This window comes from Cygnus olor, chromosome 1 (assembly GCF_009769625.2).
Source record: "Cygnus olor isolate bCygOlo1 chromosome 1, bCygOlo1.pri.v2, whole genome shotgun sequence".
Lineage (NCBI taxonomy): Eukaryota > Metazoa > Chordata > Aves > Anseriformes > Anatidae > Cygnus > Cygnus olor.
The window spans coordinates 128,398,618-128,415,760 of record NC_049169.1 but is presented as its reverse complement, the minus strand read 5'-3'; the positions used below and the strand labels follow the sequence as shown (position 1 = coordinate 128,415,760).

The following is a 17,143-nucleotide window of genomic DNA, read 5'->3' as shown; positions in this document are numbered from 1 at the left end:
GTATGGATACAATCATCGCCACTGCAGTTGGACTCAAAACAGACTATTGTCCCTGCTCTAATTTATTTACTGTTACAAATACAGACCTTGAGTTTAAGCAACAGTCAACTAATGAGTCAACAGAGGATGGAAAATATAGATTTCAGAGCTTGATGTTCTCCAAGCATGTATTAAAGAAGAGTTTTAACCAGTGGTACCTGATCTAAACAGTTTAGTGCATTAGGTCACCTGCTCAACAGTTCATGTTTCCCAAGGATGAAGAACTGATCCCAGTCTGTCAAGACAAGGTCACAAAAAGCACGGAAGCAGATCAGGTTCCCACAATGTATCTCTCTTCTATATCTCTTCCATTATATACTCCATTTTGGAATAATAAATCCAAAGCAAACTGCTTTATTTCATTGTTAGCCCTTACAAGAATCCAAATTCCATTATTCACATGCAAATAAAAACCATATAAGCAACCACATTTTGATAAAACTTGGTGTGCACTTCCATACTAGCAGGCTTTCTTGTCCTGTCAGTGCTAACAAAATACTGCTCTCCGCTATATATATAACACCAGGAAAGGAATATATTTCCACTGGAGATCCTTATTGGAACAGGATGAGAGGTCTGAAAATACACAAAAGCATACTTCACAAACATTTTGTTTCAAAGGGATAATATTCAACCTTCAAATTTTGCCCTCTGCCCATGCTTAAGAATTATTTCTTCACACTTATGATTGTGTGTAAAACTTTTGGCTTTTCACATTCTCTTCTCTCTTTAGCTAGTGAAGCTTAGCAATAGGCTGCTTGTGCCAACAATACTCCTTTTCATAGAATGGCTGAAGCTGAAATAGACCTCTGGAAGTTGTCTGGTCCAACCCCCCTACCTGAGCAGGGAAACCCAGAGCAGGCTGCCCAGGCTCATTGCCAGGTGGCTTTTGGTGATCTCCAAGGAGGAGACTCCACGACCTCTCTGGGCATCCTGTGCCAGTGCTACATCAGCCACACAGCATAGAAGTGCTGCCTGGTGTTGACAGGGAGGCCCCTGTGCTCCAGTTTCTGCCCACTGCCTTTTGTCCTGGCACTGGGCACCACTCAAAAGAGTTTGGTTCCACCTTCTTTGTACCTTCCCTTCAGGTGTTTTTGTATACATTGCCAAGTTCCCCTGCATCTTCTCTTCTCCAGGCTGAACAGTCCCAGCTTTCTCAGCCTTTCCTCACAGGAGAGATGCTCCAGTCCCTTATTCATCTTTGTGGTCTTTCACTGGACTCTCTCCAGTATGCTCATGTTTCCTCTTGTACTGGGCTTCCCAGTACTGGACACACTACTCCAAGTGTGGCTTTAACAGCACTGAGTAGAGAAGAGAGAAAACCTTCTTCAATCTGAAGGCAACACTCTTCCTAATGTAGTCCAGAATTGGCTGGAAAAGGCCTGTTTGCCTTCTTCAGTTTTGGAAATGGCATGTGCTGCCTCTACCAGCTCAAGTGGGAGATAGATACCCTGTGGCAGTGATGTGTCTATCTCCAGGACAGTCTTTTGTGTAGAATAGTTAGCAGGAAGAGGTTTGGGAAGGGCACTGGAAGATTAAGGTGCTGTTTCCAGCTCTATTCCATGTTGTGTTTCTTTTTCTCCCTCATTTTTTGGGGGAATAAATCGCAACTTCTCTGTAACACAGCTACATAAAACCAACTTTAGCAGTTTCCTAGGACATTTAACTCCTACTGTTTCATCTTGATGAACCAGGAACATACAGATCAAACAGATGTGGCCACATCACAGACAATACAACTGGAAACGACAGACTGAAAAATTCCCTCTCTGACACCACAGCTCACAAGTGGCACCGAGATTCTTCAAGACAGCATCTAAACACTTCTGAATAACACCATTAAATATATTTGAAAATACATTTGAACATTACAGATAGAGTTAGGAAATGTTTTGCTTTTCACAAGCCAGTAGCCAGTCTCTCATTGGGAAAGACATACAGTGATACCAATTCTGACAATACCTGCTATTTGTAAGGCACATATTTGCAAAACACTTTAAAACAACCACTTCCATAGGAACACTTTTTATTTCATTACCATTAAAGCTTCTTTAGTGAAGAGATATATTGTTTGAGTAACCTGAGATTTCATAAAGCAATACAAAGCTCTCAAACTTACTGTTTTACAAAACTGTAAAAGGGACATGGTGCTTTTTGTTTTCGTACAGATATTTACCTTTTGATCAACTAAAAAAAGCCACTTTCCCCAAAATCATAGTGAAACATAAAGCTAACAATTAAAATGATTTCTTTATAGGAAGGGGTGCCTCAAGCATTTGGGGCCTATCAATTACATAGCTCAGGTCCATCTCCTCTGACAGCTCTACTGATGCCACTGTGCTAATGGGATCCAGCCTTGCACACAGTACCTCACCTCTCACCTTCCCTTTCTGTCTCAGTGATTCAGGCTATTGTCCTGGCTTTGCAAGAGCAGCCTGCACTTGTCACACAATGAAGTAACTTGTGATTTCTAAATTTAAATACACTGTTTTGTCCTACTGCAAGTGAGTCCCATCACCATGGTGTGGTCACTGGATGAGGGAAAACAAGGGTGAACTTTAATTCAGTGTTATACTCAATTGTTGAAATTAAATGAGTGTTATACAACTGGATCCCAGATTATGCTCCACATTTATGACTGGTTCTTCTACAACTTTCGTGCAAGCATACAGCTTGCATTTTAAAATATGAGTGCATTTACTTTCTCTCTTACAAAATATGAATACAAAAACGCCTTCTAATATCAATTCTGTAACTTGGTAGGTTCAATGTTATCAGACTTTCAGGGGAAACAGAGCAAACAAACTCGAATTTTTGTCAAATGGAATCACATATAAAAGCCAAGAGAAAAGACATGCATATCCAACATCAATTATTATAATCACAGACAGCTGAAATACAAAAACAATTTCTCATTTGTACATATTGAACAGCAAAAAAAAAAAGAAAGAAAAAATATATACACATACATACAACAAGCTTAACAGGGAAACAAACCCAAAACCGTTCTCTACTGCTCATGGACAAGACAACTGCCCCTTAAATTTTTCATGCATTCCCTCCTCATTGACAAAGACAAATGTATTTCATCTTACTGTTCTAAGGTGAAATGAAAACAATCAAACCTTCCTTCAAAGCAAGAATAACTGTGAACTGGTGAAATAATGCATATTCACCTGAGATCATTCTGAAATATAGGACAAGATCAATAATGATTAACAGCCAAGGTGCGCAACCATTTATGTCATTTTTAAAGAGAAACAGCGTTTATACAAACAGATTTTGCTAAAGGACAGAAGAACCGTTTTCTGTAAAGAGAATAATTGAAAATAGTAAGTGAGAAGTTACTGTATTCTCATAATAAGGAGCACAAGCAGCTTAGTCTTCCACTTTCTTCTATTCAGTATTACCCCATTTCCAACTTTCTGTAACATAAAAAGAGGGAGGGGAAGGAAGAACAAAAGGAAAAAATAATTATTAAAAACATCTCTTCTGTAACTCAGTTTACCTTATGCTTATGCCAGTTTCTTTCAACTCCAAAGTAGTTGCATGGTAAACACTACAGGTATTCTATCATTTGTTTAGATCTGGAATTCCTTCTAGAGTAATTCTGTTGAATACAGTTGGTATCCACCAGTGACACGTCTGTGACTACTGGCTACTACACTTGAAAGCATCACGTAAGAACATTCGTCCAAGCACTGAAAAAGTCACAACTGCTATGGTAAACAGACAATTGTCATTCATAAGTCCTATTGAGAAAAGCAAGATCAGAGCTAACAGGCCTGTCCTGCACTATATGACAGTCTGAAGAAACAGAGCCATATCAATGTTTGGAGGTAGGAAGGATCTGGGCAAGAGTGAAAAGAAACATTATGTCTACTTATTTTTTTGGTCATTCTAGGACATGCATCAGTACTGTACCTGCATGCAGATCATGCAATCATTTAACATTCTATTCTCCTTTCTCATGATTTGGGGATGTAGTATCATCTTTAATATGTGATGCATGAGAGGGAAGAATAAATGTCACAGAAGAAACCCATGTTGTGGCTAAGGACAAAACTCCAATTTCTAGCATCTCACACCAGTATTTTAATCATCAGGTGGAAATGCATCATTCATATGCAGCCTCAATCACTAGCTTAGTGATTAAGCACAGCTGCTTAGTAACTACATGATGTGAGTGGAATAAAATCAGAGCAGGAAAAAGTTGTATCCTGCTTACAGAAGTGCTCAAAAATACTAAAAAGCATGAATGTACATATGGATAAGAGTTCCTTGCCAGACAAAACTCTGATGAATGTGTGTTGAGAAGAGTAAGACTGAGATTCAGGCCTAAATTCTGCAGAGGTCCCAGATTCTGCAGAGGTCAGGTGGCTCACAGGAAATATGATCTCCAGACTGAAAAGGAATCTCATCTACCAGCAATGTCAGGCTACTATCTTTACAGGTGAAAAAAACAACCAGCCCTATAAGAAACATCACTGTGGCAAACAAAGCCACAATTTTATAAAACTTGTTTGTATATCAATCACCATGCAGATTGAATCCAAGTATTTATCTTGGAATGTATTTGATAAACAATGCATAAAATAAAATTAAAAATGAATATTAAGGCAAAATAAAAAGTTGTATCAACATGGTGTACTCAAAGTGATCCAAACTTGCAAACCAAAGCAACAGAAAAGAAAACATGATATTTGAATGTGCTTTCATTGTATCTTCTAACACTAACACAACTTGATTTTGTACAGCATCCTACATATAAGCTGTATCCAAAACACTTAGCAGACTTTAATAATGTAATTGCTGAGTTAAGCAGCAGAAAAGGAGAATAATTAACTGCTGCAGGCAAGGAAGAAAACATAAGCTCTCAGATGGGATTTGAAACGAAGGGGAGAATCAAGATAACTTTGTCTCCTGTTTTAAGTCAAGAACAAATAAATGTCATAAAGCAGTATCAAAACAATTCAGTTTACCTCAATAGCATCGTCCATTTCTGTGTTCTCACACAACCATTTCAGCTTGTTTCTGAATTAGGAAACTCTTTCTCTGGAGAGCTGTCATCACTGAGGTCACTGTAGCTGTCACTGTTAAAAGCAATACAGTTAGAAAATATGTACAGCAATATATATTTTACTTCAAGCCCTTCAACCCAGATGATGAGTATGACAAACACTTTCCTCAAATGCAACCCATTTCCAGAAAACTATTCTAACCTACTGCTCAATTTTTGTGTTTTAGAATACATTCCTCTATAGAAATGGGCTTCTACAAGAAAGTTTGGAGTCTAAGAACTGATGAGAAACAATATTCCACCATAAAAACAGTATGTTCGATTTGTTTTTTTTTTTCTGTTTGGATACTGTATGTTCATTCTATAGTTTGCTGGTGCCATACACATGCAATCATAATCAACAGCATGGAGCATAACAGGTATTCAGCATAAGACTAGAAGGAATTTCTTTTTTATGGTAAAGAAAATGACCAAACAAGTTAAGACTTTATTTACTCATAAAGCTTATTTTATACTTAAATTATGATTCTTGCTTTTCCAGTAAGAACATCAATCATTTTCATTCCACCAAGCAATATCCTGACACTTTTTCCTGAGGTTTTACCCTCTTCTGTTATTTCCTGAGAGAAACAGACTGTTTTTCACAGAACAAGCTGCCATGCAAATGATCATTTCATAAGTGGCTAGAACAAGGAAACAGTGAAGGACGGAAATCACCACAGTGACTGAAAGAAAGAAGTACCCACAAACCACAAATTCTTAGTCAGCTAAGAATTTAATTTAAAATTAAGGGCCTTGTGGTATCTACCCAGTGATGTCTATCAGGTCTCCAGGTTTATCTTAATTGTAAGTGCACACACTGCACCTCTTCAGAAAAACCTCCAGACTCAACCTCCTCCCCATGAAGTTTCACCTCTACAGTCTGTCTTCCAGATATCTGAGTTTCCTAAGATTAGAAGCCAGCAAAGGGAGTCCAGGGAACTGACAAGTACATGTGAACAGCAATAATGCTGGTCAGTTCTGTGATACTTCAGAGCGCAGTGTATGGTTAACAGAATACAGGTGGGGATGTCAGACTTCATTTGTGTGGGTACGCCAGTGCTAGCCTTGGGTATCACCTCTACTCCAGCCATCGCATACCTGCCTTGCTACCTCTTACTCTTAATCACCAAGCCAACAGGACCTCAGTCACGTAACACTCCCTGCCTCTGGGCATGGTCTCCCATTAGGCCATCAAGCACATAACCAACCCATGACCCACCTAGACACAGCCTTATCAGTTGATCTGCAGTGACTGTAGTGTTTCAAAGAGAACTATGTAATACCACAGTTGGAGATCTTTGATCCAGACTATAATGTGGGATAGTGAACAAACTGAACTCAGTCATACTCATGCTCGTTACTAAGCACTGTTTTCTAGACTGAATTTCACCTCCTCCACTTTGCAAAAACTCGACTAAAGATTAAGTAAAAACATAGCCATTTTAACAGAGTGAGACAGGAGGAGAAGAACCAACAGACATCTCTTTAATTTCTACCTCTGACTGTTCAGGGAGCCTCCCACAACTACAGCAAACCACTGTAGCAACTTCAGTACAAGACAGGGTAGATATTCTGACTGTTCTAACAACTATTAAGACTTTGCCCACAGTATTCTGCCCTTTCTTTGCGTATTGCTGATGTGGATCTTGTAAAGAGTGTGCCATATCAGGCTAACTAGAAATTCTCAATTCGATCATTTCTCCAGCTGCCGAACAATTACACAGTTCAAGTGAGGAAAGTGTTGTTAACAGTATGATCAAGCATGCCAGATGCACACACACAAACACAACATCACTGACACTGTACTTACTTCTTTCTGAAAGTACCCGTGGAAACATGGAATAAAAATTCAGTATTATTAAAACAGTTTTACATTTTCACATAACAGCAAAATAGCAAAAATTGTCCATAGAACACAGATCAAAATTACTGATTGCAGAGAGCTGTGCAGTCTCATGATAACTCTGGCTTAAGCCCAAAACTTTCAGAGAAGTGAGTGTTCTCTGCGGTACTTTTTTTTTTTTATTGTCTTTGCTGCCTAGTGGCAGCACAAAAATATAACCCAGATCATCCTATACCCTTATAAGGCCCTCAGGCATCTAAGTAAAAACACTCAGGAACCAATGAAGTGAATGGAGAACTGCTTATCTTCATCTCTTGAAGAATGTTAGGCATTTATCTCCACCAAATATTCTCATCATCAGTACTCCCCTCCTCAGTGATGTAGGTTTTGGAGTCAGTCACCCACAGGAGCTGTCACACATTGCCGGATGCTTCAGTCATTTCATTGACTTATCAACCCCAACTTTCCATTCCATTTTCAGTCTGTAGTAGCTTAACTAGCGACTAGCCCAGAGGCTAAACCAGTGACTTGGCAGATGACAACTTTGTTCCTGTTCCCACACTGCCCAGTCAGTACAAGGTTTGAATCCACTTCCCAGAAAAGGGCTCTTGTCACTACTTTCTTGACTGTTTTGCAGTAGCACCCCACTGTCTCTCCTAATTTACAACAGTTCTGCTAAATGTAAGTCACTTTTATTTCTAACAGGCAGGCCACAATGGCAAGAAAGGGAGGGGAAATACCTAGGTAATGGTCAACCCTTGGGCTTCATACACAGGTAATTGTCAGTCTCACAGTTTCATCTGTTTGAATTGCCTCTCTAAGCATCCCCAGAAGCTGTGGCATCAGGTTAACAAGATGAAATTAGGCTCCCAGAAGACCTGAACTCCTTCAAGAGCTAAGCTGCAAACAGGCACACATGAATCTTAGCATATCTGGGCCTGGGTGCTATCGCATCAAACCGACAGTGATGTGAAGTTCCTAACATTTCCTGTGATATGAACTATATTCAACTGACAAATAATGTGAAGAAAAACTCCAGGTGGTATTAACCACAAAATAGCCATTACCTCTTAGGAACAAATGTGTGCTTCCTTCCAAACTACACTGAGTTGCTACACAGATATTAAACACAAAAATGAATTGGATATTTTGTGCTCACACCTACTACTATTCCATATGCTGTATAAATCTTAATTAAATGTGCTGGCTATGAAAGTGTGTATGTGTGGTGGTGGTGGTGAATAAACCATATAAGCCTGGCTTTTCCTTTATGAAATTCTTTTTCACACTGCCCTCAACTGAAAAAATATGCTTATAACTTCCTTCAGCAACTTTTCTCTCAGTTTGCATAAAAATTAATAAACATCTTGGCCAAGATATTCATCTTGTTTGTAACCACTCTTGCAACACTAGATTCCTACAACAAAAAGGAGATAGTGAGCAACTCTGAGGCCACCACAGCAGTTCTAGTCCATCTTTTTTTTTTCCCCATGAGGTCTGCAGTATAAAGATAAGGCCAAGAAGAAAAAAAAAAAAAGAACAAAACATGGAGTACACAGTGTCACTACATCTAGTCAATCTTCAAGACAGTCTGCTGAGGTTAGAGATGAAGAATTCTGGTCACTTTTACCCTTACCTAATCTAACCATAACTAACAGAAATACGGTACCAAGCTGATATTTCACTTCACAGTGAACTGCAACAGCAGTTGCAGTGACTGCCACTGGAGCCACTCCTCTTGCCTTCTCTGGGGACTGTGGCACTGCTTCCTGCTGGTGAGAACACAACCCCTACCAGTACAGCTGCCATCGCTGGCTTCTGGATTGTCTTTTTTTTTTCTTTTTTTTCAGTGGAACAGTCCCACTCCTGCTGCTCTCTGACAGTCTTCAATCCACAAGATTTCCTTCACTTTCCTCTGAAGTGCCTCGTTTTCGCTAGCAGAAATATAACACTGTGCCAGATGTGTTATCGTTTGGGACAAGTAGGACAGTTCCTTTCATCCTATTTGTCCTGCTAACTTACGCTGCTAAGTATATCACACATTCTAGCTTATGAAGTATTAAGTGACACATTCTTTGTTATACTACTGTGAAGTGTAACTCACTTACTAAATCTTTCTTGATGCAGCTCACTTTTCACCTTCAAAAAAACGAATTCCGTTACAGCTACTTGTAATTCTTCAACAGTGCTTCTTTGATAACATCCTTCACCCTTTAAAACTATCAATATGACACATTATTTACCACTGTCAGTTCTAAAGAGGTCCAACCCTTTCAATGCTATATGCCAGATTCTAATTTTGGAGCAACTCTGAGAGGTCCTTTTGCAATTCCATGACAGTCACTCCCTCTTTCCACCTGCAAAGTAAGTGGACCCGAGTACTTAACAGGGGACATCAGGGATAGCCTTGCCAATATCTCCTTTGTCACTTACACACCAAAAAAAGTCACACAGGCTTTTTACTGTTCTGTTTACACGTGCTTGCCCAAACCTCCCTAACACAACAGGTTTGGGAGACAGTTGGACTGCGTCAGTGCAGTGAGCACCACATGGACAAATCTATCTTCTAAGGTTTTTGGTTTGTTTGATTTTTTTTTTCCTTTATGCATTACTTTCTATCCTTTGACCACTTTTGTTCCTTGTCCCTGAATATGACTTATGGGTCATCTTTTATTAGTAACCTGCCCAGAACTTAAAAGATTACTCTTACTAGATCGTGTTGCATTGGTTCCTTCCCTTACCATGTTCACAAATGACTTGCAGAAATTTATGTTGGCAGCAGTCTTCTTTGCCAACACTTTCTCACCTAGGAACATATCTCACTTACTACATAACCTCCCCATTTACTGGACATTTATGTTTAAATTATTTACCTTTACCCTGTTGCCCTCCTCCTCCACAGAAATATATCATTTCATTATTTACAGCTCAGGTTTCTAAATTTTCTGTATCTTTTTATACTATTTCTTTGTTCTGAATAGTGCTTTCAGCTCTCCCTTATTTGAAACTATTTGCAGTGATCATTAATGTGCTATAGCCTAATTTTGCGGGCCATTAATAAAGATGTTAGCTTCAGGGAAAGAAGAAAAAAATGCCCACAGCAGCATGGCTTTATTGTCCATTAGTGGTTTTGCATTCCATAGGACAGTGCCCAAAGATAAGACAGCTCTCGTTACTTTTTCCAAGTGAAATTCTGTAAGACACTGTAAAAACTAATAATATTACATCTGAAGTTCCCCTCTTCCTCCATTAGTTTTCTATTAAAACCTTTTGGTTTATTTTAAAGAAGAGTTCTGTATTTGAGGGTTTTGTATACTTTTTGAGAGTTTCTTGTGGTTCTGGTCTTCTCTGTCTTTTAAAATCAATCATGTAAACAGCCACACATCTTCCTTTGCTCCACGTGAAATGGTGACTTCAGTACTTCCATGTAAAGATTTGGAAAAGGTCATGATATAAAAGCATTCACCAGGAACTGAAGCGAATGATCATTAGGCACTTATGTCTTTGAGCACTAGAAGTTACAAAGGCAACTTACATGCTCAACTACCACTTTACCACTTCAGGTAACTAAGTAGTATCTCACTACTGAGATACTTTGTTCCATAGTTCTTAACTGCCTCTAAGCACCAAAGTTCCTAGGAACTAAATTTATTCCAGATGAGGCATTCCTTTCTCAAATAGGGAAGCTCATACCTGCGTGTAAGCATTTTCAGACCATTTACCAGAGTAGGCCTCACAAAAAGAAGTCTAAGTGAAGGTTTATTTGCTTTAATTTATTTAGGACACTCTCCTAAGAAGTGTGATGCATCTTTAAATCAACTGTTTGCTTAGCTTAGAAGCTAGGGCTTCTGTCCATGTGTCAGATGTTCTAAAATTGTGTCCTAATTATGGGGCTGTTAAATGTTCTAACATAATGATTTCCTGTTAAGAATCTCATGCTGAAATATGCATTTCCCTTTGTCTCAGGGCGGCAACACTAACTTTCCTTTTATTTATTTTTTTGGTTGGTTGGTTGATCTTTTTTTAGTACAGTTTAGGTAACATTTTGCTCAACTTGCTGGCCTCCACAAATTCTTTTTTGGGTTACATCTTTGCTGCAGTCAACAGCATGACTACAACTCACGTAGGCAGTACAGGGTGAGGTGTACAGAAAATCCTCTTCTCAAATTTGTTTCGAAGTCTTGTTACTGCACGTCTTAGCTTCATTGTTCAATGACATCATTACCATTCTGGGGTTTAAAGGTTTAAATTGGAAATCCTTTCCACTCAGCAGGTGGATAGGTTAATATGAGCGGTTGTGGTGTAATGCAAATGATCCTATCTTAGCCTCAGAATCTTTTGCTTTTCCAATGTTATTTCTCTCTCGGTGGGGACAGAGGGGGCTGTTTCCTGTGAAACAAAGTAAATGCTAAGATCTAGGGGGTTTTTTGTTTCTTTTCTTTTATATATATATATGTGTGTGTGTATATATATATATAAAGTTTGGGGGTTTGAACTTGTCTTTGCTAAATATTAGTGTTGCCTGGAGTTTTTTGTATGAACAGGAAGGAAAAAGTTGGGTATAAACTTACTTGAATTAATATATATTCAATAGAAGTTACGTGCAGCACATTCAGTAACTGCTGCAACCTCAGGTCAAGGTTAGAAAACATTCACTACATTGCTAAGGGATTTCAATCGAAATTAGTAGGACACATGTGGACCACTTATTCAAACCAAGTAATTCTTCTTTATCTCAGAGAGATGAATATGTATACTTATAGGAGGAATTGGTAAGAGAAGGAGAAGGATATTGGGAGCTGGGAAACAATACCAGCTGTGAGACAGAGAGCACTCACAAGAGGAAATGCCTGAAGATCATTGTGCTTGAAGACTACCATGCTACCAAGCACCATAAAATTTTGTCCTGTGTAATGCACTGGCACAGATTTTAAAAAGTATTTAAGGTTATGATCACTAATAATAATTTCCCCTTAAGGGAAAGGTAACAGGTTAAGGTAACAGGAATACTTTGGTTAAGGTAACAGGAATATTTTGATCACACTGTAGTTTGCAGATCAGAAAAATTATCTCTGTATGTACACAATCGCAGAATTGGCCAGAATAAGTGAAGACGAACTGTATTTATGAAAGACAGGTGATATCCATAAGGAGAGAAGTGGAGAGAAGTAACAAAATGGATTGTTCTGGTCTGGCTTGGCTATTTTACATTCCTACTGAAACCTCAGTAAAATTTCTACAATTTCTATTTTTCTCATAAGAAAAGGAGCTCTATTTAAGAATAAAAAGCAGTGCTCAAAGAAAACAAAACTACTAAGTTCAATGCCTTGTTTATACGAGAAGCCAGCAAGCCAGGGTTGGATAGTGTTACTGTTTAACGATTCTGAAGGGTTTTGTTGTTGTTGTTATTGTACCCTAGGATTTCCTCTGACCCCCTTATTAACATGAAATTTATTAACAAAATTGTAACTTTTATTAATATCATTCGAATAAACAAAAATGAGCTAACACTTATTGAAAAGTATTGCTACACTCAACAAACACACTAAAAACTCTATGACCAAGGCAACTGGGATGCCTGAAAAAAAGAACATAAAACAACCAATATGGCTGAACCATAGTTTTAATCTAGATCCAAACCTTTCCGTAAGTTTAAAGGTATTACAACTGTTTTGTTTCAGGCCTGTTTCTACTAGACTATATTAATTAGCTACTGCAAAATAGAATCAGGGTTTTCTGTTTTGTTACTGCAGCCATTAAAATACTGCTGGATAAGAATTACACTTCATTGCTTGATCCTCTAGCAAATCTCTTTCCCTGTAAGACTATCATTCATAGAAGTTAACACAGTAGGCCAGAAACTTAGGTTTATTAAAGGTTTTTGTTTGTTTGTTTTACTTCCTTCTGGTTACAACGTACGAATTTGACTGTAGCCCTAATAGTGTCTGAAAACAAGGAAGTCAAGGAATATGCTCACTGCTTACAGACACTTTTATACCAGGGTTTATGCTAGGCTTGCACAGAACAAATATGTTAATATATGAAGAACTCCTTTTCCTTTTCTGGACTTCTGAAAAGCTGGACAGAATGGTCCCTCCAACAAAGTGACTGTGAAACTACAAGCAGGTAAGTAAGAAAGATTACCTTGGAGACAATTTACAACCACGTTGCAGGTATGCATTGAGTGTTCCAGTTGCTGCAAGTAACAGTCCAAGGTATGGAGGTGAAGGTTTCATAGGTCTTGAGGAAAACTCTGGGTGAAACTGAACTCCCACAAAATATGGGTGGTCTACAACACAGATGTCAAAGAAAATTAAAAGACTTAGGAAGAGAATAATAGAACTGTTAGAACAAAAGTTTATTGAAGATTTCACACAAGAGTCTAGAAACCAGATTAGCATGTGTGAATTTAAGGGTGGGGCAGTGGTAACCTCAACTTTATTCCATGGAAAGCAACTGACAACAGTGGCAGAAGGTTAGTAAAGCAAATTAATGAAAAATCATCCTGTGATTCAACTTTACCATGCACAATGATGTAACTAAAAGCTGAATAATAAATCTGTACAGACATGTAAGGGGAAAAAAATGCTACATAGGCAACCCTAATTTTGCCTATTTCATGTTATTTTTCATAGTGTTTTGGTATCCAGCATTTACATTTAAGCATGCATACATATTCAGAATGTGCACTTACACATACCTGAAGGGAAAATAGAACAGTTCCTGAAAGACCAGGCATTACCTTACAGCAACTATTTACACACTATGAGATGAATATGAAAGCAATATACACAGAAAATAGGGAAAAACAAGCTTCAAATAACTGGGTCTGCAAGAGATCTGCTGGGCCATTAAGTCTAGTCTCCTGTTATTGAATGCAGTGACATCACTTAGTCTCACACACAAATGGTCAAAGCTCTGCCATAACGTCCGCTGGGATTTTTTTGCTCCCATTGGAAAGTTCTTCTGATAGTCCCTCCTTTTTCTTAGAAACTTCTTCCTAATTCACATGCCACGTTTTTTACAGCCAAATTATGTTCATTTCTTATGGTACTCTTCTTTCCTGCGGTTTATCCTGGGTGATGAAAGATGACAATAACATCATCATTCAACACCGTCTATTACACTAATCAAGATGCGCTGGTTTGTCTTCTCTGAAATCTTTAGTTTTCTGTTTCTCCAGTCATAGCACCTTGTTATGGCTGCTTCTGCATCCCTCCTGTCCTCTTTGGAAGAATAAGGATAGAACATTATTTTCATGCTCTTCCATGCTGTGCACCTGTTCCTTCTTTGAATATCAGTTTAAAGAAGCTAACATTAACCAATTCTAGTATCAGGATACAGGACGAAATTAACCACAGACCCTTTCTGGTTTGACAATTTCCAAAACAATCCCAAACATTCAAGGAATTTCTCTGCAGTACAGAATAAGGGATAACAAGAAAGCAGGGCTTTTCTTCTTTGAAGATAAACAATATAAACAAGTATACTGCTCTTCCCTCTGCTGCTATGTCTTAAAAAAGAACCTGGGATCCTAAAATTATCCCATAACTTCTTTCTCTCTACTATGCAATTTAGTTCTTTGAAGCGGTAAAACAAGACAATGACAAAGTATTGTATATTTCCTGTGGGGATATTTTGCTAACAGCTTTGCCTGAGCTATCTGGTATAACATTATTTCTGTGCTTCCTCCCTATGATGATTGTTTTTCTTCTTTGGTAATCAGAGTCTCCTAGCAGCCCATTGTGAAATAATTCCAGGTTATACTGATGCTTTTATTCTTTCCACAGTAACATGCAATTTAAAAATCCTGCCTGATTTATTTCATGATGCTCTCTATAGAAGTTGTTTCATGCAGGACAGACAAAATAGCCTCCCAGCCAGTCACCAATATGCACAACAGGAACAAACATGCATCTACTAGGAACAAACTAAATAAAGAATACCACGACAATTAGTAGTTTATGTATTTTTTGTTCTCATTTTACTCTCTACGGTGCAGCTGCTTGAAACTATAAGTAGATGTCTATGTTCAAACCCTTGTTCAAAATCACAAGACTGTTCTTCAATATACCTTGGAGTACAAAATGAATTCTCACAAATATGTCAGAAATAACACTCTATATAGAATGATAGAATGATAATGTGTTCTCATGATATATTTCTGTTTCTGTGCATGGAGTTTATCTAAACCAATGGTAATTTTTGGCCATTTAAGGAAAGGAAAAAAAAATCTTGTAAGGTAGCCGGCATATTCAGGTGCCTGGTACTCATCCTGCCAACTGTGACTTAACAGCAAGGAGTTACTCAAGGGTTCAAGCAAAACCAAAAGGACTGTTTCTAAGAGCTGCTCTGTATAAATGTTCAATAAAAACATGCACTGTAGCTCCTTTTTATCTTGGAATGCTTTAGAAAAGGCATCAAACTTTACTTGGTAAAGCAGTGCAGTGCTACCAGATTTCCACAGAATCAAACTCTCATTTATCTGAGTAGCTTCTGTGAAAGAAAGGAATTTGCTTTCTATATGATATTCATACTTGATTTTTTTTTCCTATGATTCCAAACAAGGGGTAATCAGACACTAACTGGCTGAGTTTGGAAGACACCCTGGGAAGTCTCTAGTCCCATCTCCTGGTCAAAGCAGGTTCAACTTCAGAATTAAATCAGGTTGCTGACAACTTTGCCTAGTCAAGTTTTAAAGGTCTCTATCTGCAAGGATGCAGACGTCACAGTTTTACAGTGATGTTTTATGCTTTGGTTATATAGCATGTACGCATATTTCATAAACTCAAGCAAACTAAATACATATGAGTTATTAAACCTGACTGAGAAGATCGAAAGGTTGGCTTAGGGCCAACATCATTGCCAACCTGGCTTATACCTTTAAAAGGTCGTGGTGACCATGAGAAGTACCTGATGACTAGAAAAACAGAGTCACCATGCCCATCTTCAACAAAGACAAGAAGAAGGATCTAGGGATCTAGAGGCCAGTCAGCCTAAATTTGGTTTATGGCAAGAATGCAAAATAAAGCCATTTTCAGACGCACAAAGGACAGTAAAGCAACTAGGAATAATCAGTCTTTGGATCAGGGGAGAGCAGTAGCTTTCCTTAATTCTGACTTTAGCAAGGCTTTTGATACGGTTTCCTAGCACCCAAGATAGGAGCTATGGATGGAATGGGCAGACTACAAAATGTGTTAAAAATGGCTAGACTGGGTTCAAAGAATAGTGGTGAGTGGTTTGAAGTCCAATCAATAACCAACTTGGAGACAGTCAAAACTTGACTGGATATGGCTCTTGGCAACCTGATCTGTATTTGAGGGTAGCCCTATATTGAACAGAGGGTTGAAATAGACAACCTCCCAAATCGTTCTATGCTTCCACATAGCCAAATGCCACTGAGCTAGAATTATGACCTTTTGGAACAGGAGTAAGTGTCTTCCTGATAATCTGATACATGCACAGTCCTTGAGAAGAAGTATAAGACACTGGCTGATAAAATCCTCTGAATCTTCACCTATTGTAATACACAAGTGGAGTCAACAGTACTCCCTAATATGATCCTGGCTGTTATGACAGCTACGTGTTGGTCTACATCCAATTTAGCTACCTATAGTTTACGTAGTTTTAATAGATGTAGAAAGTACTACAGACAAGTGAGACACTTACTCTCCAATTCAATAATTTCCATTCTGTTCCCTTCTGTATCATGGCCAACAAATTTCAAACCTTTCTCTTCAAAGCTGTGAGTCAGTTCGGGGTTCACCTGAAATATTGAAAGTAATAATAAAATTGTAGTTCTATTTTTTTTTTGGTTTAACAAAATGTAGTAGTTAATTGTAGCGCTTTTACTTATGTATACAGGAATGAAAAGAATTGGGAAAAGAGTTGGGAATTTTTGCTTTCTTGTTTTGACAACTCTCTGGTAGAAATATTCAAAAATGGGCACGCTTATTTTATATGAGATGAATCAGTAATTTAAAGCCTTAACAATAAATGCATACAAAAGATTAAAGCCAGAGTCCCTCTTGCTTGCTGTCTTCCTGATTCTAAAGAGCTTGCATTCCTTGTTTTTGAACTGGTCTATCATAGCAGGGGGGAAGATTGACTTCCTCTTTGAATATCACAATTCAGCAGTCTATGACACGAGCTGTGGTTCAAAATCCCTCAAACAGGAGCTCTGGAGTAAGCTGTTTCAT

The 17,143-nt window shown here is 38.3% G+C and overlaps 1 protein-coding gene across 6 annotated transcripts in view; it reads right to left on the bottom strand.

Moving 5' to 3' along the window:
* Positions 1–379: 379 nt before the first annotated feature.
* CTPS2 (CTP synthase 2) overlaps positions 380–17,143 on the bottom strand; it is a 76,033-nt gene continuing 59,269 nt past the window's right edge. For 3 of the 6 annotated variants that reach the window (XM_040532794.1, XM_040532822.1, XM_040532831.1), the window contains exons 16-20: positions 16,614–16,710; positions 13,089–13,233; positions 6,912–6,917; positions 5,022–5,132; positions 380–3,464 (exon numbers count right to left, since the gene is read on the bottom strand). In XM_040532794.1, coding sequence (XP_040388728.1) covers positions 5,063–5,132; positions 6,912–6,917; positions 13,089–13,233; positions 16,614–16,710 — 318 coding nt within the window. In that variant the 3' untranslated portion in view covers positions 380–3,464; positions 5,022–5,062. Of the gene's footprint in view, positions 3,465–5,021; positions 5,133–6,911; positions 6,918–13,088; positions 13,234–13,285; positions 14,171–16,613; positions 16,711–17,143 lie in introns of those variants that run through there. The other 3 variants (XM_040532803.1, XM_040532839.1, XM_040532813.1) reach the window with 2 other exon arrangements.